This window comes from Athene cunicularia (genome assembly GCF_003259725.1).
Source record: "Athene cunicularia isolate RWA chromosome 8 unlocalized genomic scaffold, athCun1 chr8_part1, whole genome shotgun sequence".
Taxonomy (NCBI): domain Eukaryota; kingdom Metazoa; phylum Chordata; class Aves; order Strigiformes; family Strigidae; genus Athene; species Athene cunicularia.
Window position 1 is genome coordinate 29944074 of NW_020799109.1, and position 26774 is coordinate 29970847.

Sequence of the window (26774 nt, forward strand, 5' to 3'; positions counted from 1 at the left end):
TGGCTAAGAAAAGGTAATATTGGATATTTTTAATAGAAAGCTATTCAGTCGCTACCTTTTTCAAATAGTTATTTCTTTACCAATACATTCATTAAGGATTGTTCAGTGGAGGTTTTAATGTTGGACAATGTTTGCCTTCAGGGAGAGTTTGTACCTTATATCAAATTAATTTTTTTCTAGCTTCTCCAGCTAGCATAGCAGAAATGCATTTACTGAACTAGAATGGCTGCTATTTAAAAACTGCCAAGGTGCAAGTAGTAAGTGACATTAGCTACTGAATAAGGACAGCTGAATTTTCTTGTTTGGTTGGTTTTTACTGTTCCAGACTACTAATCATGGGTATAATATTAACTCCAGTACCTAAATGATTGTCTAGAGGATCTTTCAGAATACAGCATCGTATTTTTAGTTAAAATGAACAGTCAGGAAAGACTAAATTTTTGAGCAGTGTTTGCTGTCATGTTGCAGTCACCCATTTATGTGTATATGATCCCATTTGTTTTATTGAATGTCTTGCATCATTTTAGTCCCAGGAAATTAAACACTGATTTCTCTACACACAGCCTCCCAAGCTTGCTGAGAACTTTTCCAAAGTGTTAAAACTCTAACACAGCATTTCTTTGCCTTGTCACAAACAAATGAAAAATAAATCTTGAGCAGATGGCTCCTTTGTAAGGAGCTCAGGTAGAAATTGATATGGATATTCTGTGTAAGCAAATTGGGTGGCAGTTCTGTGCTCGGCAGTAGTGTGGGTACTTCCCTTGGTGCTGCAAGCCACTTTATAGCAAGATGGAGCAGTTGGCCAGGAATAACCACCTCCACCTCACATGGAGAGCCAATGCATCTTTAACTTGCCCCTGAACCTTGACCAGAGGTGCTCAGGTATGACCTTGGTTTAACACACTGAGGAATAGCACTTCTACTAGCCACAAGATCCTTTTTCTTACCTGCCAATGTAGGTCTCAGCTAACATCCTTGACCTCGTAGTTTGACCTTGTGGTTTTAAATCCTGTTCAAGCTCTTCTTTTAGGAGTGGAACATAATCAGTGCTGCCCAGTGTTGGCTGCTTAAGTATGAGATATGCTTCGTCCTGCAGTGCTTTCAGAGTCTTGGCTATCCCAAGTACTGCCTGTGCCCCTTCCTGAGTATGAAATACAGCACAATATACAGGAAAACAGTGTGCTTTAGTTGGCTGGACTAGTCTAAATCTTCTTGCCACAGTTTTGTTTTATTTCCATGACTTGTGCAAGACTTGAAGATAAGTGCAGCTCCGAATCTGAATACATTTTTTCCAAACATACCATAAGGAACAGGTGCTGTATGTTCAGTATAGCATAGCTGTGATCCTTACAAAATGAGACTGTAGGTGGATAATCTCTGACATAGCTGGAATAGGGTGATTCTGCTGAAAGTGAGTTAAATGAAGTCTCCTGACTCTGCTGGCAGAATGGAAACTCCCGTGGTCCATTAGTCCAGCATGCCTCGCAGGTGTCATCAGTGTCTTCAACTGCAAGATGGGAAGTGAGCAATTGTCAGCAGTATCATCCACATGCAGGTTGTGCAGCTTCAACTTTCTCAGTGCAGTTGCCCAGGTATTATGGCTTTTGTCTATGGTTCATTCTCTTACTGGAACAGGGAATAAACATGTGCAAGTATAGGCACATCTCTAATGGTGATAATTATAATAGTAAAACCACAGCCCTAAACAGCAAAACTGCACTGGTACCAAATCTGCAAGCATATGAGCCAAAGAAGGATGGCTCTAGACATTCAGTTTGGCATCCAGGCTTCTCTAGAGCATGGAGTGAATTGGTTTGATAGTAATACCACTCACCTGAGAAGGGTGACTTTTTTGAAGCTGTGAGTGGTTACTTGCAAGAATATAAGATTAATATTCAGTAATACTTCAGTGCATTTGTCAATGGAATGTAGTCTTTAAAAAATAAGGCATTTTGTGTAGAGCAAGGAAATGAAAATGTTTAAGGGGAAAGAAAACTTTAAATAGCTTGAGCTAGTATAAACACATTGATAGTTACAGGTAAGTCCCATGCTGCAAATTCAACGTGTATGTGTATGCTACCTCAAAACCTAAGATCTGAGAAAAGGAACTTTAACGCACACAGATTATTTTATTGACTCGGTTGTCTATGGTGGGCCTACTGAAGCTTTACAACAAGCTTGCAAAAAATTGGAGTATAAGTCAAACCACTTTAGTCTCTCCCAGCGCTGTTGATAGGGTAAATATTTTCTAGCTACAGGATCATATTAAGGAAGCATGGAATAAGCAAATAAACCTTTTGTGTACTGAAAACCAAAACTCAAGTCCTCATCAGCCCTGGTTTCTGAAAGACTGCTGGAGGCAGTTTCTCAGCAGGCATTACTCTGCCAATCACAGCCCACCATATGCCCTTTAGGATTTCGGTGATGCAAAGGTGGGAAAAGGCTGTTTAATTTATCTGGAGCCCATCAGCGTCGCAAGCTTGCCTTGCACCAGGAGATAGGCAAGAATGCAAGTGCAGAGTTTTGAAGGTTCACCTAAGCAGGTGTACTTATTTTACTCTTACCAGAAGCTTTTGAATGGTTTATAAAACTATCAGCCTCCTTCAAGCTGCTCTTATGTAATAGGAAGATGAGAGATGTTGGTTTAAATGGTGTAAACCACTAGCTTACCATCAGCAGTAAATTACCAAGCAAACTGAGTGTATAAAATTAGGCATAAATGAAGCTTACATTCCTTTTGTGGAATGAAATGTTTGAGGTTTAGAGTGCAAATCTGTAAATGCTGGACAAAGTGGAATTACCATACCCTACCCTAAAGTTAGGTGGATCAGAAGTAGGAGGAACTGGAATGGTGCCAAGGCTGATTTTACCTTATCACTAATTATCTCAAATGTTTCTACTTTGAGAACAAGATAGAAAAATGGTCAGTCTGGCTCACAGAAGTACAATGCACTGATTCCAAATAAATTCAAGAACATCCATAGAAACAGGGTATACCAATCTAATTAAATCAATTTAGAAAGAGATTCGGTTAAATCAGTGCAATTTGTGTGTTCATAGATCAATCCTCAAATCAGGAGAAGGTCTCTTGAGCTAATGAGGCATAGTAGTTATTTACTTTGGGGTGCTGGGCACTGGCCATCAATTAGGAGTCATTAATAAACCCTGGTAATAAAGAGCTCAAGTACCCCCAGTGACTAATGAGGAGCAGTTGCAGAGTCTATTAGCATAGTGCTCTGCCTCTGTGTTTCTCTGCAAATCACTTATCTCACTTCGGGCATTACATAAAAATAATGCGTGCTGGTGACGGGACTTGGAGGTTCCCCTGGAAGAAAGGATTTAGAAATTATCAGTGATTTCAGGCTTGGTATAGTGGTGGGGTTTGTTTTACTGCTGCATAAAGCTTTATGTCTCTTTTCTGGTCTTATTACCAGAACAAAAGCAGTAGTAGTTGAGCTCTTTCATAATCAAATAGCTATAATTACAGTTTCACAAACCTGGGAAATGAGCAGTGAAATGAGGTTGACTGATGTGTCACCAGTATAAATCTAATCTAAGACACAAATTGAGGGAGATGCCAAAAATACCATAGCATTGGAAATTCAACTTTAAGGATGTTTTTCAATTTTTTTTTTTTAAAGTGGGGGCAAGGGGGAGGCAGTTTATAAGCATTTCCAGCAAACGAAAGCATTGACTTGGCAGGTGGAAGATGCGAAATAATGTTGCCAAATATTTGTGTCCTTTCCACTTCCACTGGAGGAGCCCTCCTGCACTCTGCTGTGGGCTGCTTCCACACAGGCTGGATGTGCTGGGATGGGAATGCCATCTGCCAGTCAGCACAGAAGCCTCCCTGAGCTTTCCTTTACGCTTCTGCCATCCCGAGGGATGCTGAAGCAGGTATTTTCTGGTAGAAACTTCCACCTTTTCCCATAATGCTCAGGAGCAACCCCAGTCACGAGTGGGGTTCTGTTTAGGATCAGGGTGTGGAGTGGGCACCCCTCGAATTCGGGAGCCCACCTGATGCCATGTAATCTATCAGAATTGTATTAATCCCACTAACACAGCCGCCATCTGGCCCCGCTGCCAGGCCGGCTCGCGCGAGCCCCCATGATGGATGGCCTCAGGAATTGATTAGTTGTTGTGTGAGACAAATGAACTGTTTTGGCAGAAAATACCAGAGGTCGCTGCGTGTGGTCAGGCACAAAGGCTGCAGAATTTTAAAGAGCTGCTTCCAGCATCCATTGCAAGGATGCCGCTTCAGAGCGGCGATGCCTTTTGAGATGAGCCCAGCGCTCTGGAGCACAGGTTTTGTTTTCTCCCTCCAGCCCCACTTTTGGGAATGCCAGCACTGGAAATTAGTGCAAAGCTGCAGAGATGTGGGAGCCGGCACCTTGCCGTGTTGGGAATTACGGGCTCGTGCTGGTATTGTGTGTGCATGTGGGTGGCTGCACCACAGATGTCTGTCACTCGCATAAACGCTGGGCTGTGCAGTCCCTGCGGAAGAGCCTTCCCAGTTGTGCGGAGCCCAAGTAGCCTGCAGTGTGCTCAGCCATGGCGCATCTCAAACAAAACACCTGCATGTCCAGACAGCTGGGGTTTGGGTTTTTTTCAGGTCAGTGTTATTTAGAAGTGGATGCTCTTCTGGTGATGTTTAACAGGCAAATCCCTGACTTCAAGATGATTGCCAAGTTTATTGCTTTCCTCTCCCTTTTATTGTCCCTGGAGCGGTGACCCTTGGGGCTTTGCTTTGTTGTTCAGAGGGGCAGCTTGGCTCAGGCCTGCCTTCCCTTTGGGAGAGTGCATCCTTCAGTGGCCGCTCCTGTTTGGGGTTTTCACAGCCACCTCCTCTCTGGTGCTGCCGCTAATCTACTCAAGTGTGTGCAGCGACGCAGCAACGGGTGGGGAATTGGATGACACATGTCTCACTATGTCCCGGCTGCTCTCAGAGGACGGCACGTGAGTGTGCCGGCAAGTGGGCAACACTTCCCTCGGGACGGCCTGCCAGTTCAAAATAAACTTGAGTTATGGATTTATTCAGCTTGTAAAACCTCAGCTGGCATAAATAATTGAGAAAGCAAAGGTTTGTCTGTGGTGCATACCTCAGGGACCCGCTCCTGCCTCCCTCCCTCGCACCACCCTTTCTTATGAAAATGATCCCAGTTGCACTGATAGATAATAACAACACCAAGCAATTAAAAGCTATGGGTGGCTGGAGAGAGGAGAAAAGGTTCAGTTAATGAGCTTTTCCTCTTCCTGTGCCCAGGAGAGCCTCAGAAGTGACGAGGCGATTAAAGCGAAGAGATAATTATAGATTATGTGAAAATGGGTCCCTTGGGGGCCGAGGGCCTCGACATAAACAGTAAGTGTTGCAAGCATCTCCTGGCTCCCCGATCGCTGGCTGCCCCGCTCCACTCCGCCACGCTCCTGCTCGCTCGGCAGCGCCGTGCCAAGCAGGAGGGCGAAGCCACCTGTTAGCGGCACCGCGGGGACGGGGCTCCGATCAGCCCCAGGAAAAGGGGAGAGGACACCCAAGGTAGCACCTGTTCGCAGCCCTCTGCCCAGAGCTTTGTGCTGGAGGTAACCTGCGAGGGGGGAGGAAGGGGATGGGGCAAACTTGGAGGATGCTCTCTGCATGAGGGTAGAATATCTGAATTTTAAGTCTCTTCTGTGCCCTTTTTTATGGCAGTCTTGGAGGCTGTTGAGAAAGCAAGGAGGCTTACAGCACTCCAGGTAAGAAGGAAGTGAAGCCTATTTAACCGGCACCAGATCTTTTCCATGAGCTTTTTAAAAACTGTTGGCTCAACACATCTTTTGGAGAGCTTATGAAGAAGGCTTGTGAAGTCTTCCAAGCCTGGGGAGAGATGGCTTGGTTTAAGTTCTTCCACATCCTTTTATTCATGGATGGAAAAAACTGTCCATGTGTTACCTGCGGGCAACAGATATGCTTCAGCTCAACATGAAATCAGAGTTAGCATCTCTGGGGGACAGCAGAAGAAAATAGCTTTGGGGTTGAACGTGTGTCAGCAAGGGAGAAGAGAAACCCTTCTGGCCATCCTCAGGAAAGAGATGTAAACACATACGCTGCCTTTACCGACAGTGACATGGTTGCTGACTTGAAGACTCTTTTTTAGCTCAACAAAAAGAGCCAGTGTTTGTATATCACACAATCTGATGTGGAAACAAAATTGTATCTGCGTCTTCCTTTTACCTATGGGTTTTAAATAATTGTGCACATCCCCATTAGGTTGAGTTTCATGATCTTTCCCATCTGAAGATGTCCTGAATGCCGTATTTTTACTTAAATTTATATTTTTCTGAAAATACTCATAGAAATGCTATGGGTGATGTGTCCAGCCCATGTCGTGTATGTCTGTTGACGTCCTCCTTCTCCCCCAGCCCCAACATTATCTGAGCATTGTCTTTGCAGCGTCGCTTACTTTTGTATTTCTGATGTGCTTCTGTCTGGTTTTAGACTGTTTATACCGGTTTCTGGGCCTTGTTGCTGACTCTTACCAGTTTTATGTGGAGTGCAAATTCCTGATGGGAACCAGTCTGATAATAATGCTGCAGCCTTTTTGTTTTCTTGTAGCTACTACAGTGGAGGGATTACTGAGTATGTACACATACACATAAACACATATGAAATAAAGGGCGGGAGGGAGAAACTTGAGTTGCAAGGTTTGTAAGCTATGTTTCTTATTTGTCCTGTGTGGTTTTGAATGCAAATTCAGTAAATAACAGTAACTTGTCTTTATTCCATTCACACCATTCAATTGGAGCTTTTCCCTAGTATTGGTCCCTTCAAAAATCTGGTTTTAGCTTCTCTGAGCTCTCCTATCAGTTTCTGTTCCTGGTTTTAGCACACAACTAGATCAAATTGTTTTAAATGTCTGGAGTGCAACTTCAGGTGACTTATTCTGTTGGCAGGTAAAATGTTTTTGTTATGACTGTATGGACTTCCCTTGAATCTATTCAGGAAAGGGCTCATTTATCTTTGTTAGTATTTATAGAAAAGTTGGAGGTAATATATGCTAATTTCTTTAAAGGGGGCATCAGGAGCAGATGAATGGTTTAAAACTTGAGAAAGAAATGCAGAGTAGAAAGACAAAATTTCCCAAAACCTTATCTTCAGGTGGGGAAATTGCTATTCTGGATTAATTCCATTGTGGAGACTTCTGAAAGAAGAGTGTTTTTTTGGAAGGAGGATATATAGAGCATTTACAGAGGTGGTTATCCAGAAAAGCTAAATCATATCCAAATGGCTGTGTCAGGTCATTTCCCCCTTACAGACAATAATAATATCCTTGGGGAAGAGACTGTAGAAGTCCTGTCTGGAGGCTGTGGTAGGAAGAGTGCCTTGTTTTGGTACGTCCGTGTTAAGGTGCCCTTTCCCCACAGGTACAGCCCCCGCAGCATGCTCCCGGGGAGCACAGTCGGTTGCTTTATCATTGCCAGGTACCTCCTGGTTCCTCTGGTACTTCTGTGTGAGGTCTGGTGGGGCTGAGCCATCCGAGCTCTGACGCATGGGGAAATGCCAGTGCCCAGCTAACCAGGTGGCATCACTGTCAGGGATGGAGGGCACAGCCTGAGCTCAATGGGTGTGACGCAGTAAGTCATCCAGGAGTAACCATCCAGGATGGTTATGGACTTCTCCAGCAAGAAGAGACTGTGCTTTGCTTTGGTGCTATAGAAGAAAGAGTAATCTGTCATAAATTAAGTGCATATGGCTGTGCAATGGGGAAAAAGCTGCTGGAACCAAGTTACTGTACAGTGTTGTCTGAAAAGCAGCTTCATGCAAAAGGCTCATTTCTCCAGCCAAGGGTGTGTTTGAGAGGTTGAACTAACAAGGTAGGGCTGGAGGGACTTCCCAGCATATCAAATCAGGCCTTGTTAGTAGGGGCAGGCATGTCTCATGACCTCCATCATGAATCTGTCAAGCTCCATCTTGAGTAGTATGAGCTTTTGCCTTTTCTAATCCCACCATGAGATTCTTTTTTTCCCCAGAATTCAAAGTAATTGCATCTAAAGCATGCAGTGATATGTTTCCCAGGAGCTTGTGTGTAGTGAGCAGACAAGACCTTCAACAAATGAGTTCATGAGAGACTGCTTAAGAAACTGGAAGACTTCTGTAATGTCCCTAGGCCTAAATATGGACTGTGAAGTTTTATGTGGCACCCAGCTCTTTACTAGAAAGGTGCAACTCAGTTGTTTGAAAGGACTGCTTGCATATAAGGAATAGGGGTGATGTGCCGGAGAACGGTCCTACTAACTGAGCAAGGTGAGAGACAGGTCAGAGGAAGTGACTTTGGAGAAAGCAGCACTCTACTGCTGGAGCTGAATATCATCACTTTTTCCCACCTTTCACTGTCACTGAGGAAGGAAACATGCTTCAGGTGTGAAGAATTAGTGTAACTTAGTAAGCTAGATGCATAACAATAAGAGACAAAGTCAAAGTTGTGTCATGGACATCTGCCTGTCCTGATGGGAGCAGGGGACATGGTCTTGGTGGCAATGGTGCTTTCATTTTGGGGGGACTACAGGTCAAAGATCATTACTTTTTCTTTGTAATCCATTGCTCAGAAATGCAAATAACATTTAGATCTTACTTTTCCTTGCTCTGACATCCTTCAGCCTGTGAGGTTCAAGAGCAGTGCAGATGAATAGAAGGAGTACTATTGCCTTTTAGCACTGGGGGATCAGTTCTCAGACTGCCCAGTTGTGTTGCAGAGACTGTTCTCTCCTGCCTGAAAGGCCCACAGCAGAACAAGCTTCCTACTGGGTCTGACCCGCTCCAGCAACCTCCCATTTTCATGAGGAATTTCCTTTGAAGCTGTCAGGTCTGAGTTCTGCTGAACATCCAGACCAACTTAATTTAAGGTGATTGAAAACTAGGGATGTCATGAGAGGCAACTACTCTGTGTTTAACTCTGGCGAAGCTGCCAAGTCCCATAGCAACACTGACAGGTTCATTTGAGCCATAGTTTTCATCTGGAAACTATAAAGAGAGAGTAGTATGTGGGCTTTTGGTTTACCTCTAGAAAACCAATGACCTCTTTACTTTACTCCTTACTAGCAACACAGTTGTATCCATGTATCTATATCTAAAGGTATTATTGTAAAGTTGCCTTGTGCTAGTATGGCATAGTGCATAGTGCCCTTTCCATAGAAGAATTAGCTGAATTGGAAGGAGTAACTTTCCACTGGCATACCAGCATGGATGGTAGGAGAGTTCTACTTTCTCAGCATTACTGGTGCCAGTAACTTCCCATCATTAGATACGTGACTGCAGATTTATACAGCAAGATAAAAATGTCTTAGTTCTTCTCTGTACCTTTGCTAAAGATTCCTAACATTTGGGTTTTTTTAACTGCCGTGAAGCATTGTAGCTCCAGTCACTCTTACAAAGCTCTTTAATGTTTTAAGAATCTGTGAAAGGTCTTTAACTTTAGAGGTTCTGTTTGGTTGGCTAGTAAGGACAGAAGTTCTACTGTGTCTGAAGACAGAGTTTTGCTTTTAGCTCTGGAAGAAGCTGTAAGTATAACTCAGGCACTTGTGACATCGTAACATGATCTTTGTGCCTGCAAGCAGGTTTAAGCACACTGGTATCCTGGCAGAGACACATGCTGGTCCCTCTCCATATGCCAGCTTTGCTGCTCTGAGCTGAGATCACGGTCAAGCCTTGTCTTAACACTGTCAGTGCAAAAAGGAGTGCAACTGGGTCACTTGCAGTCTGGCAAATAAAAAAATAAAAACCAAGCCCTGTGGCCAGGTTCCAAGGCAAACACCAAAGATTTCACAAGTCCCTGGACGATTACTTAGGAGAGAGTACCCAATAAAAGCAGGCACCTGTTTTAAAGCTACCAAAAGAAATTACTTGCCCACTGTTCACCCCTTCACACACAGAATACGAAGTTGTAGAGCTTGTCCTTTAGAGGGGCCAAGAGTACAAATGGGTTAAAGAGCAGAATAGAATGGATAAAGAACCCAGAAAAGATTGATAAATATGCTCATTTGAATGCAGCCTCTAGCTACAGAAGTCCTTAAGCCACTGAGTTTTTGAAGCTGGGAGGATCCAACCAGGGACAGATTGCTTTGCATGTGTCCTGTTTCTTCTAGTTTTTTTCTTCAAGCCACTGTTAGTGGCCACTCTCTGAGGTGGATGGCATCAGAAGGATCTTTGGTCTGACCCAGCATGGCTATTACAAGTTTGTATAGCAAGTAGAAGAGCAGCTTTAGCCTTTTATCTTCTGTGGGATTGCATTGACTTATACCAGGACTTGAATGTGTTTTCTGCTGGCTAACTTTCTAGACTTCTTGTGCCAGTTCACAGGAGTAAGCTGACCTCTTTCCTGGCATAATATTATTAAAATCAACCTTTGTTTTCTAGGAAGCAGGATCTTCTGTCTCTTAACTTGGGGAAAAAAAAAACATATTATCCTGCATGTGCAATACTAGGTGTCTGTTTCAGTCCAGTGATAGTATTGAAATGTCTGTAGCAAAGTTAGAGCATATGATGTGCATGTGACCTTTGTGTTATGCAGTAACACGGTGGTTTTTTGTTTCCTGAATAGGGAAGAGGACAAGAACATTTTTGATTACTGCAGAGAAAACAACATTGACTATGTATCCAAAGCCATTCGATCAAAAAAAGTGGATGTGAATGTCACAGATGAGGAGGTACGGAGAAAAATATAAAGACCATCTATCATTTAACTGGTTTGTGTTTTTATTCAGTGCCACACCTTTTCAAAATTCCCTGGTTAGGATTGTTGTAACCAGGTACTACAATTGGTCATTGAGACGAGGATAATCTATTTGAAAGTAGCTTTCCACTAGGTTTCTAGTAGTGTGTAACTGTGATGCTGCAGCCTATCGGAAACTTACTTTCTATATTATTTTCAGCAACACCAACAACCTCTTGCAGGATAAGCTCTTCTGAATACCTCCCTTCCCCATCTTGTACATGAAATGTGGTCAAAGAGAAGTAGGAAGCAAGGAAAATGGCTTTTTTGACCAATTAACTGTTTATGGGTGAAATAGGTTTTCTACCATGCTGTCAACTTTTCATCATTCCCAGGTGGAGGGCAAATGAGTGACACTGGCTTTCCAGCTTCACGAAACCAGTGACATCGTCCAGTCTTTTTCTGCTCATCAAACTTAAAACGCCATTTCTACCTAGAGAGATAATACAGGCATTGCCAGAAACCTCAAGAAAAAGATGTGTCTAAAATTGTGAATTGGCTTGATCCTTTTCTTGGTAAAAGTAAACACAGTGTGGACAGATTCCTGTACAGGAAATGTAGCAGAACCAGCTTTATTGCCTTGGTTTTGATGCTTGCATACTGCCACCTAGCCCTGGTCGTGGTCCATCGTATGTACAGCTACTTTTGCCCGCTGCTTTCCAGCACATTGTGTTTTGGTGAACAGATGAAGTGCTTACACATTCATAGACTGAGACGCCACAAATTCAGTTGGGTTCTCCTGTAGCTCTAAGCAGATTTCTGCCCTCTGAGCCATGACAGCCCCGGCTGGGGCTCTGAATGCTGATGGCAGGGCCTTTTATTATTAATCAGAAATTCATGTGAATTAATTTTCAGAGGAAAGGAGTGAGGGTGTTCACGATCAGGGTTGGAATTTCACATCATAAATTCAATGAACTGAAACTGTCACATGCCACACAGTCGCTGCAACAGCGCCATTACTGAGCTGCCTCCCTCCTTATGCTGATCACAGGTTATAGAAGTAAATGTCCAGGGCAGTTCCACAGAACACAGCTGGAGTCCTTTCATTAACAAAAGCTCATTTTTGGGATCGCACGCTTACAATAAGTGTATAATAACATCGTGTTAGCATTGCTTCATTTCCACTGGCAAGATGCTCTTTTATAGTTAGCAGGGTTCAGAAGCTCTTGCCTTCCTTTGTGCTCAAACAACAAATGTGCTTATTTTCAGCCAAAGAAATTTTGTTTTTTAAAAATCAAAATATTTGATGAAAGATGACTGAAATATTTTTGTGCTCTAACAACATAAATGTTTACAGCCAGATCTGAAAACTGCCAGGTGACATCCTCTTTGGGAATTATGCATGAGTCTCTGATGTAAGAGAAGACCTGTTTCTGAACTAATGAGTATTAGCACATGACTCTTGCAGAGTATGGAATTGCTTCAGCACAGAGAGGAGCTGAAAACCCTGCCTACCTGTGAAGGACTCATGGAAAGATTCCCACTGGTGCAAAATTCCCCCCTAGAGAAATTTTTATAGCCTCAGTGCTCCAGCAAATGCTCAAACAGGAAAGTGGAAAGTGCTGGCTTCCTTAGGCTTGACTCTTAACTGGTCAAAAAAAAGAAAGCATACCAAAAAGAAAAAATCTGAAAGAAATACTTGTTTCATGTTATGTTACAGAGCTGAAACCATTATCAATGTTGTTCAGTATCCAAATGTGTTCTTCACAGTCTTGAGGGTGGCTTATTTTCCAATATCATGCAGGTTGATTGGTGTTTTAGAACCCATTTTATACTGGAGATAACCCAGACTGAGCCTTTGGTAGAGTGAAGTGTAGGCAAACATAATCTTGTCATTTTTATTAACTATTTTAGTGTTACTCTATAATACATCCTGGCATATCCAAAAGATGCCTCTCCTAGCCCTCTGACCATAACTCATGCTGTCAATCCTTTGATTTAAATGCATATTAATTTAAAATGGCAGCGGGGATGCATACAAAGAGTTAACTTGTTAGGAAACAAAATCTACTGAAGCACCAAATAGTCTTATGCTAAACTGCAAAGACCCCAGGCTTGGCCTTTTCTTGCACAATAAAGACCTGACTGAGGTTGTAAGATGTTTAGATTTTATTTCTGTGTGATGGTTTAGTACTGTATATAATTCTATCCATTTGTTTTGTGCAAACCTGAAGTAAGTTAGCAAAAGGAGAAATCAAGTATAAAAATGTAAAATGAGGACAAGCCAACTTACTCGAAGCAGAAGGATTTCAGTAAGGGCAATAGAAGTGTCTGGGGTTTAGATAGATGCACTTGGTAACTCAAAGCAGAAGTGGTCTTCTCCCCACAAGAAATAACTATCTTCATGTACAGCATTCAAGCCAGCATACCTGCTAACAGTTGGGATATAATAAACTTCCATTTAGAATTAAACAAAGGATCTAATGACAGTAATCATGTACAAGCTTCCATTTACTGTATCTAAATTGCCCAGAGTTCAACAGAATAGCTTGCATTCACTTAGAAGAAGCAGCACAGACTAAAACAACCCGTTTCTCTTGCTTATGTCAGCAGGACTAATGAAATAAGAAATGGGCTGTGGCTGTGAAGTTGCCACAGGCACATGCTAGTAGTGTGGATTGCTTGCCGCCTTTTTGAGAACAGTATTTCCTCAACTTCTAACAAACCAGAAACTGCTCAAAGACAAGATGAGTTGCTTTTGTAGTTTGTGCCAAGGGCTGTTGAGGTTGTAGATAGAGAATGTTTTTGTTAATTGTTGGAGAAATCCCAGTAAACAAACATGTTACCTGTGTAGTTTATTTAAGCCCTTGCCAAAACTTTAATGAAAGGCATCTGAAATGATGTTCACTTAGTCCCTGATCCTCATGCTTTTGAGACAGCAAGTGCCAAATTGCTGCCAGCTTGCCAGGGAAAGGACAGGGGGAAAAAATGAGTTTGAGGAAGAATCGCATACTTCAGGATTTACAGGCTTACTCCCATTAGAAAAACTTCTTCAAATGTTTTGGAGCTCTGAAAGTGATTGACTTCCAAATCAAATCTGAAGTTTACTGGTATAATTGCAACAACAGCCCTTCCATTCACTGCTTTTGCTGTCACGAGAGGAATGCAGCCGTTCTCTTCTTAATTACTTATAATAAAACACTTGCCACAAGTTAGAGTGGCTTTCATTGCTATATAGCCATTACAGCTGCAAACATCGTGCCTAGAAGTATAGCTTAATATTGTAGCGCATCCATTCAGTTTGGCTTTGTTCTCTCTCTCTGCATTGGCTAATTGATGTGAAAATCATTCCCATCCGTTTGTCTGCTGAGACTCGGTATATCTGAGACAAATCCCTGTCCTGTGCTTTGTTTGTGAACACCCTGTGACTTGGAGCTGAGCAAAATTGATGTGCTGTTGGCTTGAGAAACTGCTGCAGAAGCTGGCCAAGCTGGCAGCGGTTATCCAAGCAAAGCACAGAAGGTTTAAGAGGCAGGGTTAGTGCACTGGAGCTATTTTTATGCGCTTTTTTTATTTTAATACTTCAAAGACAGGGGAAAATGCATCCTCTAAAGTAACTTCTGCGACAACTGTTGTGTTTGAAGACTACCTTGATGTTTGATTACATTTAGTCAAGACCTCAATATTGCATTGCTTTCCTATATGGAATTATTCATCTTGCTTTGAGACTCTCACTGCTTAATGAAATAGTCATATGGGAAGTGTTTTGGGAAAGCTCAATCTGTGGCTCTTAATATTTCTGCCATGTTATTTGAATACACAAACACATGTTATATGCTGATATAAAGCAACAGCTGTGCAGACTAAAAATTTTTTCAACATGCATAGGTGATATCCATGCTATACGAAGAATTGGATTGTACACTCAGTTTGTCTTGTTTATTTTAAAGTAGACGTGGAAAACAAGTGAACTTAGTAGCTGTATAGCTGCCTAAGTACATTAGCTAGAACTCCTGAGCATTTTAGTCTGCCTGATACTGTGCAAACAGTGGTGAACATTATCTTATTTTAAATGCAAGTTTCTTAGTAATGCTTTTTGTTATACAGTGAGTAGGTTGATATTCTTCTGCAGGTATTTTTACTTCCATATCAAATGGTGTGCTCTTTCACAGGTTTCCAAAGTCCCTTACACCCTGTGTTTAGGGCGTAGCATACTGCAAGGATGCAGACGTTTCTTGGGTGGAATGTGTCAGCTTTTTAATAGTGCACAATTATAATGAAGAGCCATTTAAGGCACTAATTGGAAAATATTGTATCCATTTAGAATTGCAGAGAAAATATATAGGTAAGCAGAGTGTAATTACCCAAAGTGGAATTGGCCCAAGTCTTGAAATCCATACTCCTGCAAATAGCACAAGGAGATTTTTAATGACTACAGATGATCAGGCTTCAGTTGCTTGTTCAAAAGGCAACATTTGCAGGAGAACCAGCCTTCCAGTGTTATGGGAAGGGACTAGTTGTACAGTGCTGCAGTACCCCTGAGCTGACAGAATTGGCAGCACCGGGTCTCCCAAACTGTTGGTTTTGCCTTTATTGGTCTCAGCCAAATTCAGCACCAATAAAATGAAGATTCTGCTTGTCCAGAGACAAATGCAAACCAACATGTTTACAGCCAGTAACCTGTAATGTGAATTTTGATAGAAATGCCTTTATTTTGTCATGTAGTTGCACAATAATTACTCCTGTGTAATTACAGTATTATTCCTCTACCTATACATAAACAGAAGTAATCTGTTGAAGTATTTATTGCTATTGTGCATATTACAGATAGTGCTTTTTTGAAGTAAACATCTGTGGAGCAAAAAAGTTGGTATTTGTCCAACTGTAATCCTAAATCTTAACTAATTACCAGGCCAGAGATGAGTTAAGGATGCTAAACATGAATTAAAAGATCTTTCCATATTTACCGGTTGTTTTAAATTGTACTCTTTCCTCCTTTTAGACTTTGATAGGGGTGTTGAGTGCAAGAACATTAATCATTAAATGGCCTATGGATGTCATCAGTGCTTCCATAGAAAGTCACTGTTAGAAAATTCATTCTAATCCAAGGTTAATTAGTGTAACATTAAAATTATGTGTTACAAAAATTAATTACTTGCTGGGTCAAAAAGTGTGTTAAAAAGCCTAATGCATTTTGTCTGACATTGCATTTCCTGACTCAAAATCATGTTTTACCTCTGTTACCCTGCCCAAGAATATCCAGCAGAAGCAGTGTGAACTTCAGTTGCAGGTGTCTTCTGCCCCTCCTACTGTTTTGGCACCGTGGTCAGGAAATTTGGCTCACAGTCCCCATTAACAGATAAATGAGTTGCTCACCTTGTTCCCCACTGCTCTGTTGAGAGATTTATAACCAGGCATGGGCTAATTTAACTGATTTCATCTGTGAAGGTCTGTGACTGTTTTGTGTAGCATACTGGAAAACAGGTTGGTCTGATGGTGTCACAGCTTGGGGGATGATTTCCTGGTTATCTGCAGGGTGATTTCCAAGGAATCCCCTGCAAGTGTGCCACATGCTGTCCTAAATCAGGAAACTGATATTAACAGTAAGCCTGATTTACTAAGGGTACATAGTAAGCAAAGAAGAAAGCCTTCTACCTCAGACTATTTTCAGCTACCTTTCCTCTTTGGAGTTGCCAACATAAAATCTTATATGGTTCATAGAAAATGCCTTAGAGATGCTTGTCAAAAGGTTCTGTTACTGCTTGGGATGCATTTTTGCATTATAAGAAGATAAGCATTCCAGCCTCAGCACAGGGCTGTTTAAAGCCTGTGAAACTGTATCACAGCTCTGCTGTGATGTCTTGTCACAAAAAGAGGCATTACTTTTCATAGACTTGGCTGCTCTAGCGCAGAATCAGAGGCACCCATGAACCCAACCCCAAAAGCTTGACTTCCATCCTCTACTTCCATAGCCCTTCCCAAGGCCAGCTGGGTTTTCAGATGTGTGTGTCAGCCTTCAGACGGGTCCTGTGCCACTTCCCCTGTCCTTGACAGGAAGATATGAACTTCCACATATTCAGAGAGCCTTCAGGTGTGCAGACACTTATAGAAAGGGGATGGGAAGAAAACTGCAGTGGTTTGGGTGGGGCTGGAGGCAATGGATGCAGCATCCCATCTTGCAGAGCTGAGAGGGGGATGGTCACAGGTGATGCCTGCCCAGATGCCCAGTTTTAATCTTCTGTTGCAGCAGAGGCAGGGCCAGTGCGTTTAGTGGTTTGGACCTACCAGAGGAATGAGCTTCCTGGGACTTGGCATCCAAGTGACTTGGTATTGAAAATCTAACCCTTACTGTGTTAAGTTGTTGCTCCCAGAAAAGTCAGAAGTGTCAAAATCCCAAATCTATATAGGAAAACAAATTGTGTCATGGCTCCTGCTTTTCATGCTTTGCTGCTTTTCCCCTCTAAATTTTTTGCTGGTTTGTGGGCTTGATGCTAAATTAATGAAAAATTGAACTATGTGTCACTTTTAACGTTTCTAGTATTATTCTGTAAATCCAAATAAGGAGCAACAGTATGTTACATATTAATATTACTGTAGTTCTTTTTAACAGTCTGTGTTAATTTTGTTACTGGTACTCAGTACTTAATAGCAAGACTGTGATTCCCTGTGCTTTTTTTTGGCTGGCTTTTGTTAATTTTCTTCTGGATGTTGCAGGGTCGAGCTTTGCTCCACTGGGCATGTGACAGAGGACACAAGGAGCTGGTTTCAGTACTGTTACAGCATGCTGCTGATGTTAACAGCCAGGTAAGAAAGGAATAAAAAGTTGAATTTGATTGATGTGTGACGTAGGCTCCTGACCAAGTGTTTTGCATGAAGCTGAATTCTTTCAAAACTCCATAGAAGGTTCTCTCAGTGCACTTAACACAGCAAAGAACATCCAAAAAAGGTAACCTGGGAAAAATAATAGAATTTGGTTGCATGAAATACATAGTCATAAAGGGCCTTTTTCAGTTCCTGATGAAACTTCTCTCTGCAGTAAAGTTTTTTGACCACTTGGCTGTGGCTTCCAGTGTCATTTGTGGTACTGATGGCAAGAGTGATTTCCTGCACATGAGGTGTCTGGCAGCTTCCTACATAAAGTGCGTTCTCCAACATATTTTTTGTAACACTACACTCTCAGCAGAACTTTGTGGACTAATGGAAAGAGAATCTCACTTTGCCTAGCAGAAAAGCGTCGATAAATGTCTGTTTTCAGCAAAGCAGGCTGCAGGGGTAGGTGCTGCTTCAGGTCACGTAGAGGACATGTGACAGCTACAGTAGAATCTTAGTGCTGACTGAGGGCAAAGTCAAATTGCTTATGCCATTTCCATCCCCACATACCCACCTCAACCCCTTGGGGTCACCATGTCTAGTACAATTTGACTTTATTTGAATGTAAAGCAGCTTTTTAGCCATTGCAGTTTGGAGCCCACCCGTCTGAGCTTAACTAGGAGTAGTTTTAATACTTTAGTACCTTAATAGAACAGGCTGTGAACTGTGGTGGTTCCACAGCTGCTTTGCAAGTGGTTCATTCCAGCCAGCTTGAGTCTGCCTGTGCTCATGAGTCAATGCTCCTGGTTTTGTCAGCTTGTTGTAATTAAGGGTTGACCTGTGCAAATGCGATTGTGTTTGGATATAATTGTTCAACATATTTCTGTCAAATTATGATTGACTGCTCTTTAACAGTGTGGCATTTACTGTCTTTGCTCTCCTGCCTAGTTTGGACATATATGCACCTCTGCTGACAAATTTGCTAGCTCTTAGCAGTGAGTTCTTAAGCAGCCTTGCAATAAATGCCTCAGGAATTTGTAGGAGGTTTGCAATCTGAACACTTGTCAGCAGACTTGTAGTGTTCATGGGCTACAAACAGTTGTGCTGGTATTTACACACACATGAAATCCTTGTCAAAAAGTCTTTCTTGCCCTTGCCTCATCAGAATTGCAGGTGGAATGGGTATTAGGAAGCATGGCTCCTCAGTAGCTGTGAGACACATATTTTCATGCTCAGACCTCAGGGGTTTCAGTTGTAATGGATTTTACAGGAGTTTTTCCTTACATAGAAGAAGGGCAGTGGAGCCAGTACAAATGGGGGGCTTTGTGTGCTCCACTGGCAGACTAGATGGTCGCCTTTCAGTTGAAGCTGGTGAGTGACATGTTGGATACATATGGGAAGAACTTTGCACTGAGATCATTTGGGGAGGAGTTGGATCAGACACCTGCCCGGTCCCCTTTTCCCTGGCAGCCTGGGAGATGGTTCTGTCTGGGACACTACCAGCAATCTGAAAAGTCACTCCTCTTTGATGCTTGTCTCATTTCTTTGGAGGTAAAGTCTGACTCTTAGAAGAAGAGGCTGAAGGGAGAGTCATCTTATTTTTACCCTGAACATTAATTTTCTCTTATATTCTTTTCTTTTTTTCTTTTTGATGTATTGCACGTTTTCTAACCAGATTATTTTTGGCCAGTAACAAAAGGTTAATAATAGCCATAAAAAGAAAATCAATCTTTGAATTTATTTTTTTTTTCACCACCAAGGTAATAAAGGAGAATTTTTTATAAAGGTCTCTGTTCGCACGTAGGTGTGTTCCCAGACAAGGCAGACACATTTTTATTCTCAGCCATATATAAATTGCAATAACATTTCAAGACTTTGTGACCTAATGTTTATTTCTCTTCTTTTTTTATTTTGACCTTTACCCTGTAAGAATTCACATCCAAAGCAAGAGCAGAAGGAATTTTAAGATCAACCAGAAGAAAAAGGGAGAGGGAAAAACTCTGGCTTCCTAACAGGCCATAAACAGCACAGCACCTGCTATTATACATTACCAAATGCACTATCAGTTAATGTGTAGGCTATAAAGAACAGTGGGTTAAGTGTAAGGGAATCTCTGGTGACTTGAATCAGTGGCGCTATTATTTCAGAGCGATGTGCTCTAGCTAGAGGTTCCCTTCGCAGGCTGCATGCAGCACCTCTGCCAGAGCCTGGCGTGCAAGCAGCCTCTGGCGACTTCCACTCACCGCACAGGTCTTCAGGTGTTTTTCTGTCTTGTTCAGTTATGCAGCAGTACCTACATGCAGGCAGCATAAGAGGTAAAGAATAAATGAGGAATTATGAGGGTTGTGAGCAGATAGTGAAGGAGAGAAATGTTACAGACCAATTTTTTTTTAAATTGCCTGTATTTTAGTATGCTTCTGAAAAGTTAGTCAAACAGCACGACAGATTTATGCTCTCTTCTATTACCTTTTTAATAAATGCTCTTCCATTTTGGCTCTCTTGAAGCGTGCTAAAGGATTTAGCTGCCCTAAGCAATCTGTATCGATGGTGCTCTGCAGGATGACCAGTTCACTGTGCCTTTAGATGTTTCTTACTCACTTTTGCTGCCTTATATTAGATATCTATGTACTGTCTGTTGTCAAAGCACTTGCAGTCTCTGGATCAAGAGGCTCGGCAAGAGTCAACTTACTGCTCTTCGTTGATAAACAGAGCTTGGGAGCAGGAGGAGGTCACCTGGCTCGGCTCACTCGTTCCAGTAGCTCGCTTGAAACCACTTTAATTCTGGGAATAACCACAAGCTCCTGGACTGCCGTGGTCCAGAGCCTGTGCTCTTTGTTTTGAACAGTGGTACTGCGGTTTCAAGAGGGTTGTTCACTAATGTCACTGGAAAGCTTCAGCCATTGAATTCTTTGATTGTTCATAATTAGCTCTAATAGCACATTTGAAAAGAGGTGGTAAACGATTGCCATGGGCAAGGGGATGCAGAAAGGCAACAGGCTTCTCTGCTTTGTTGAAAAGGGGCATTTGTGTAATTGAATTAGCTAATTCTTCAGAGCCAGAGGCCATTTCAAAGTGGGTGGTGGTATGGTATTCTGAAACTCTGCTGGAAATACCCAGAGCCTGGGACTCAGTCTGAAAACAGCCTCCTTACACTGGAAATGTTTGCCTAAAACGTAGGTTTTTTAGTTGAGTGATTAAGCGAAAGGAAGGGGAGTATATTCATAATGTAAATAGTTCTGAAGGATGTCGGCAACATGATTATAGTATCCACTTCTACTTTAAGAGGTATGAAGACATGAGTAAGTTTTTCTTGCAGAGAATGAGCAACAAAGGAAAACCTTTTTCCCCTATGGGGAGAGTTTTTCCTTGCAGTGTTTTCTCTGGCCTTGGAAAGGAGGTTTTCTGGGGAGGCACTGAACACAAGCCACGCAGAATTACCCCCCAGCTTTGCCCCCCCCCCCGGGCTGTGCCATGGCATCCTCAGTGTTCCCCTTGCCAGGAGCAGCAAGCTGCCCTGGGTCAGAGACTTTATTTGTCCTCAGTTGTACCTGGTGGTGCAGTGCCATTGCGGAGGAGGCAGCAGAACTCAGCTTCACTCCTAGATGTGAGGTGCTGCTCAACCAGCTTTCAGAGGAGCTCCTCTAGTGTATTTAGGGACAAGTTTAGGCACAGTATACTGCTTCATTGCTGTTCAGTGGAAGAGTGCTCTTGGGGCAGGATCTAAGTCTCGTCAACTCCTTCAAGAGCAAGGCAGGTAGGTGGCTTGAAAAGGAGGATTCTGTGCTCTGGTGCAAAGGCCCTACATGATTGCTTATCCCGTGCAGGGAGCATTGCAGGTATACAAATGACTAGTGCTGTTTTAAGAAAGACAGAGGTCATCATGGTATAGTACTTGTCCAATGAGAGAGAGAGAAGGACAAATAGCATTTCCCATATGTAACGTCAAAGCAGCAGACCATAATCTCTCCTCTTGGACTTGCTGTGGCTGTATTTTGTTCCATTTGTGGGTACTCTTTATTCCAAAATAATAATCTGTGTGTTCCGGGTGTGCCGTTGGGAATGTTTGGGAAACTACCCTGGAGTGGTTGCCACAGATCAGCTTACTCTGTAAAAGCTTTTCAAGTCTATCTAATTGAGTAAGTCTTAAATATTGTTGTAAGTGGAACTGTGTATCACTTGACACACAGATAATTAAGGACTGTATATGTATCTGTGTGGTAGAGCAGCTGAATTACAATTATATTTAAATTTTATTTTGATTTTTAAAATACATTATTGTGCAGTTCTATTAATCAGCTTATCAGTGTTATGGTAATCATTTGTGTATGCTAGAATTGTACTATAATTGAGACTACAAGGGTGAAAAAGCTATAACTGATCTTCAGTTTTTATTTGCTGTCCTTTCACTTTCCTGATAAAGGTCCAGATCACTACTAAGACTTTAAACCACTTGTCAACAATTTCTCAGTGGTCGTCACCCATGGACCCTCAGGGATTTGAGGAGGAAACTTGAGAACCAAAGCTGAAAATCTGTTGCTGGTGTGTGTAGATTTTATTTTACTCATTCATATACATTGGTAATTTCCATAAAAAGCATCTAGCGTCTGTGCAGTCTGCAGAGAGAGTTTGGTGCCAGTGTTGTATCTGTATCTTGTACCTGTTCATGCAAGGCTGCGCAGCTGTCTCAAGTCATGCTTGTTAGCATGTGATTTTGAGTTAGCTGGATTTTTTTTCTTTTTTCTAAAAGACATCTAAAGTAGTAGGAGGAGTGTGGTTGCCTCTGCATCTTGTCTTTATTTCCCAGTCCTCTGCCGTACACCTCTAGCAGACAACTGCTTCCCTCCTCTCCATTTGCATGCTAACACACTTGTGAGTCAGAGGGCTTCTGGATACAGGGACATGGAGTAGCCACCCCCTTGGAATACCTTCACTCACATCCTCATTGGGGAAAAAAAAAGAAAAAAATCTTTTCAAATGAAGACAATACAAACATAATAAATGACAGGGAAGGTTCATCTCCCTCATGACTCAATCCTTCTCAAACAACATTATTATTGACTGGCCTATTGGTTGCCAAAAAGGAAAATCAATTGTACTAGAAGTAGTTGCTGGGCCACAGATCATGGTACTAACCCAGCAGAGACAGGTTGATTTTTATCAACTATCCAAAGACTAATTTCCACCATTAGCTAAAAATGAAGTAGAAATTACGGATATGTCGAAGATTGCTAAGATTGGTGGTCTGTTGGTTTAATTTGTATGGTTTTTCTGTTCTCTTGCCTGACTCTAAAAGGACTGTGTCTGTACAGGATAAAAAGAAGGAAGGAGAAGTCAGGCCTGCTTGCCTGTCTGTCACTGCCTCTTTTTTTTTTACTTTTCAGTCTTGTTTATTTGGATTTCACAGCAAGAATATATACTGCTTCAGTCTCTGCCTGGGCCTCATACTGGAGGCATTGCGAAGACATTTAAAAATGAAGCTGGTGTCAGCAAACATGCATCCCTTCTCTGCCTCTTGCACCAAATATAGGTCATGCCCTCATTTTTCTGTGTCCATGGGGAGATGTTGAGGAAATCGGTGCGGGCATCTTGACTATCCTGACCAAGGACCAAAGGCCACAGGCTGTAGCTACATAGCTTTCCTGCTCCTCAGCAAATATGTGTGTGTGTGTGTGTGTGTGTCCATACTGCCCACCACCTTTGCTGCAAGCTGATCAGTGCAAACACACTTGTAGGGTAGGATGCCACCTGTCAAAGTACTCCACTGTTATGACCATTCTCTAAACCTGGCTGAGATTAAAAATGAAAATGCCTGAGCCTCGTGCCCTTGCAATTAATGTCCCTAGTATAAATTTCCCCCTAAATATACTAAGAGCCTGGCTCAGAAAGCCAGGAGGGACCCTGTCGTGGATCTAATGAATGCTGCAGAGGGTTTGGCGTAGTTACAGTCCCAGCGAGCAAAGGATGCGGCAGCTACTGCTGAATTGACCATTGCTGAGGTAGGAAGGTACAGTGGGAAACATGAAGACACTAAACAACGATGAAAAGCAAAGCATTGAGAGCAGAATTAACCACAATAGTTTCCTTCTTTCCTTATACCCCCCAGTCCCTGTCTCAATATTTCAATAGTCAGCTTTGCCAAGCAGATCTCAGAAGACTCAGCAGGCTCATACCCCTCCAGTCTTGACATTGTTGCCAATGGGTGTGAAAGCCATTAGCCAAAAGAAAGGAGAGATCTGCTTAGTGACAGAGGGTAGCTTTCTACATTAAAGCATTGACATGGTGCCAGTCACACAGTTATTAGAAGTGGCACAGGTCCATGTCTCTCCTGCAGGTCTCTCTGTGGAATGTAGATTGGCAGCAGGTTGAATGTTAAATGGTCACCACTCAGCAGATGCTGATTTTACCTACTGGGAGAAAAGTCCCTTTCAGCAGAAACATTTGCAAAATATTTGCAGCTCTAAATATATGCTGGGAGATGCAGAGGTTTATGCCTGGTTTGCTCTTCAGCCTCTGAAGACACCTCAAGCTTCATCAACACAAACTGTAGGTTGTACAGCCGATGAGATGTTTCCTTTTGCTTGTGCGGGCTGGGCTTTTTTGCATTGTTTCTTCCCATCTTCCAGCTTGACGTGTACGGTCTTTGTTTCTTCTGGTCCCTGTAGACATATAAATCATTGTTTCATTGCTGGTGCAGCAAAGCAGTTGGCACCCTTGCTCAGGCAGTACGCGTGCAGCATTGCCTGCAAAGCAGGCTCACCAGCCGAGAAAGCAACTGCAGCCTCCTGTGTTGTTCCAGCACTGATTTCAGTGTCTATGCAGTCCTTTCAACCACAGAATGCAAAAACAGTTTGAAAAGTGAAATCCAAGACCTGGTCCTGAAAAAACTAGCAGTGGTCTCTGTTGCTTTACCCTTAAAATCTCAACTATTTTCACGGTAATCAAAATGCAGGGTTTAAAGGCCGGGCCCGAGGGCAGCAGCACATTTTAGTGGATTGCTGCGAGACTGCGTGGCTTGTGGGCATCGCCTTGCATTGAGGGCTGTGTTGTGCAGAGGGAGGCAAGTTCCATGGCCAGCACTGGTGCAGGAGGAATGCGGTCTGGCATCAGGCACATAGTTGTAGCTCAGGGAGCGTGACCACTCTGCATCAGGGAGTCTTGTGCCTGTTTTCATGGCTGTCCAGCACAGCTACTCTGTGGTAAAGTGCCTGCAGTCTCTGCCAACGCTCACAGTAGACAGAGGCCAGCAGCAGTGAGCTTTGAGATCAGTGCAGGTGGGACCATGGTGCTGTTGTGTTCTGGTGCAGAGGAGAAACGGGTATCTTACTCCTTACTGTCTTTATATGTCCTTGCAGAGGCAGGAAAGAGCCTTACCTTGAATGCCTCTCAGCGAGGACATGGGATTGTCCCCTGCCCCTTTGTCTCGGTCTCAGGGTCATCTTTGAAATAAGCATGTGTTAAAACACCTGCAATTTGTGAAGTCATTGTTGAAAATGCTTTAGCCCCTCATTAAGGTGTCTGGTTAACTGCGCAAACAGGATACCGCTGGCAGCCAGGCTGGTTTTTCAGGTGAATGCGTCACCATAGGAATGGTCTCTAATCACCATAGGAATGGTCTCTAGCCTTGGTTCATTTCCTATAGCCTTGGCGTCACCCCTTCCTGCCAGAGAAACCACCTTTGCCAAGCAACAAGCTCCTCTGCTCAGGAGAGATGGTTCCTAGAACATTTTTTTTGCAGTCGGCCTCTTGAAGAAGCTTTCCCTGTTTTGAAGGAGTTAAATTCTGCCGCTTACCTTCTCCCTGAGGACTTTTCAATATAAGAAAGTCTGGTTTTACTTTCCAAATGGAATTTTGTATTCATCTGTTGTCGGCACTTGTCTCTTCTAGTTTACTCTAAAAAACAAAACTAAACAATCCCACACACAAAATCAACAAAAAACGATTTCTGAGTGCATCACTGGGGCATTTGAATTTGCAATCTTTGGTGCAAAGTACTTTTGCTAGTTTTCCTAGATAAGATTGTTCTAACACTTTAGATGTTGGGGGAATAAGTATGCTTATTTTGTTTAGATTTTAAATAAGATTTTTGATGATCAAAGCTATTTCTTGGCTCCTTGGATTGTAAGTGGCAAAACAGCACTCAAAATGGCAAAGCAAATTTAGGAGGTTCCTGTTTCTCAATTTGTACAAATTACTATCCATAGGAATAGCTGTCAGCACAGGAGTCTTTCTAACTCAGTATCGTGTCTCCAGCAGCAGGGAAGAGTGAATGCTTAGGGGACAGAGTAGAGTAAGCATACAGTGATAATTTCATATGTTTTCACAGGGTCTGTGGCTTGGAGGTTTACTTGAACCATTGGTATTATCTTTACATTCCTGGATTTTTCTCTGATAAATTTTTCTCATCCCTCTTTGGAATCCCAACCTTTTATGCCAGTGGGAGTTCTGTAGTTTAACTGTGCATTTGCTTTGGACTTGCCACAGTCATTTCATGTGAGAGCCCATCATTCTTTGTGTAATGAGAAACAGTAATTGTTCCCCCAGTTACCTTCTCTGTCCTGCTTCTGACTTTGTTGGCCTCCTTGATTCCCCTTGATCACTTCTTTTTGAGACTGAGGAGTTTAATTTATTTAATCCTATCCCATTTGGAAGCTGCTTGGTAACTTTGCTCCTTGTCATTCTTAGAATCATTTCTACTTCTTCTTTATTTCCTTTCAGATTAAGGCAGTAGCACTTCTCTCAGTGCCCAAGCTGTAAGTGCAATATGAGGGTTAATGAAGCAATATAATGATGTTTTCTTATTGCCTGTTTTTTTTTAAAAATGCCTCCTTGTTGTTTGCCTTTTATTAACTACCACTGAATACTAAGCTGGTGTTATAATAGAGCTGTCTATAATAACTCATGATCTGTTTCCGCAGAGGTAACAGCTAGTTCAGAGCCCATCCCTGTGGATTTAGACTAAAGATTGTATTTACACATATGCATTACTTGGTGTTTATTAGCACTGAATTTCATCGGCAGTTTTTTCACCCTGTCACTCTGAGATCCTTTTGTAGCATTTTACAGTCAACTTTTGGTTTAACAGACTTGGATGCTTAACTCTCAGCCTGCTTCGTCTGTTCATTTGTGTGGGTTGAACAACCTGTGCCCTTGCATAGATCTCAGATTCCAGCAATCACCAGCAATTGTGCAAACTGGTTCATTATTCCTATTCAGTCTTTTGTAGTCAGTTATCAAGCAGTGTAAAGACCTTCCCTCTTACTCTATGACAGTATCATTTAATAG

General features: G+C 42.4%; 1 protein-coding gene across 1 annotated transcript in view; it reads left to right on the plus strand.

Moving 5' to 3' along the window:
* ACBD6 (acyl-CoA binding domain containing 6) overlaps positions 1-26774 on the plus strand; it is an 80335-nt gene that overhangs the window by 19163 nt on the left and 34398 nt on the right. The window contains exons 4-5 of the mRNA XM_026853443.1: positions 10572-10677; positions 17397-17486. Coding sequence (XP_026709244.1) covers positions 10572-10677; positions 17397-17486 — 196 coding nt within the window. The remainder of the gene's footprint in view (positions 1-10571; positions 10678-17396; positions 17487-26774) is intronic.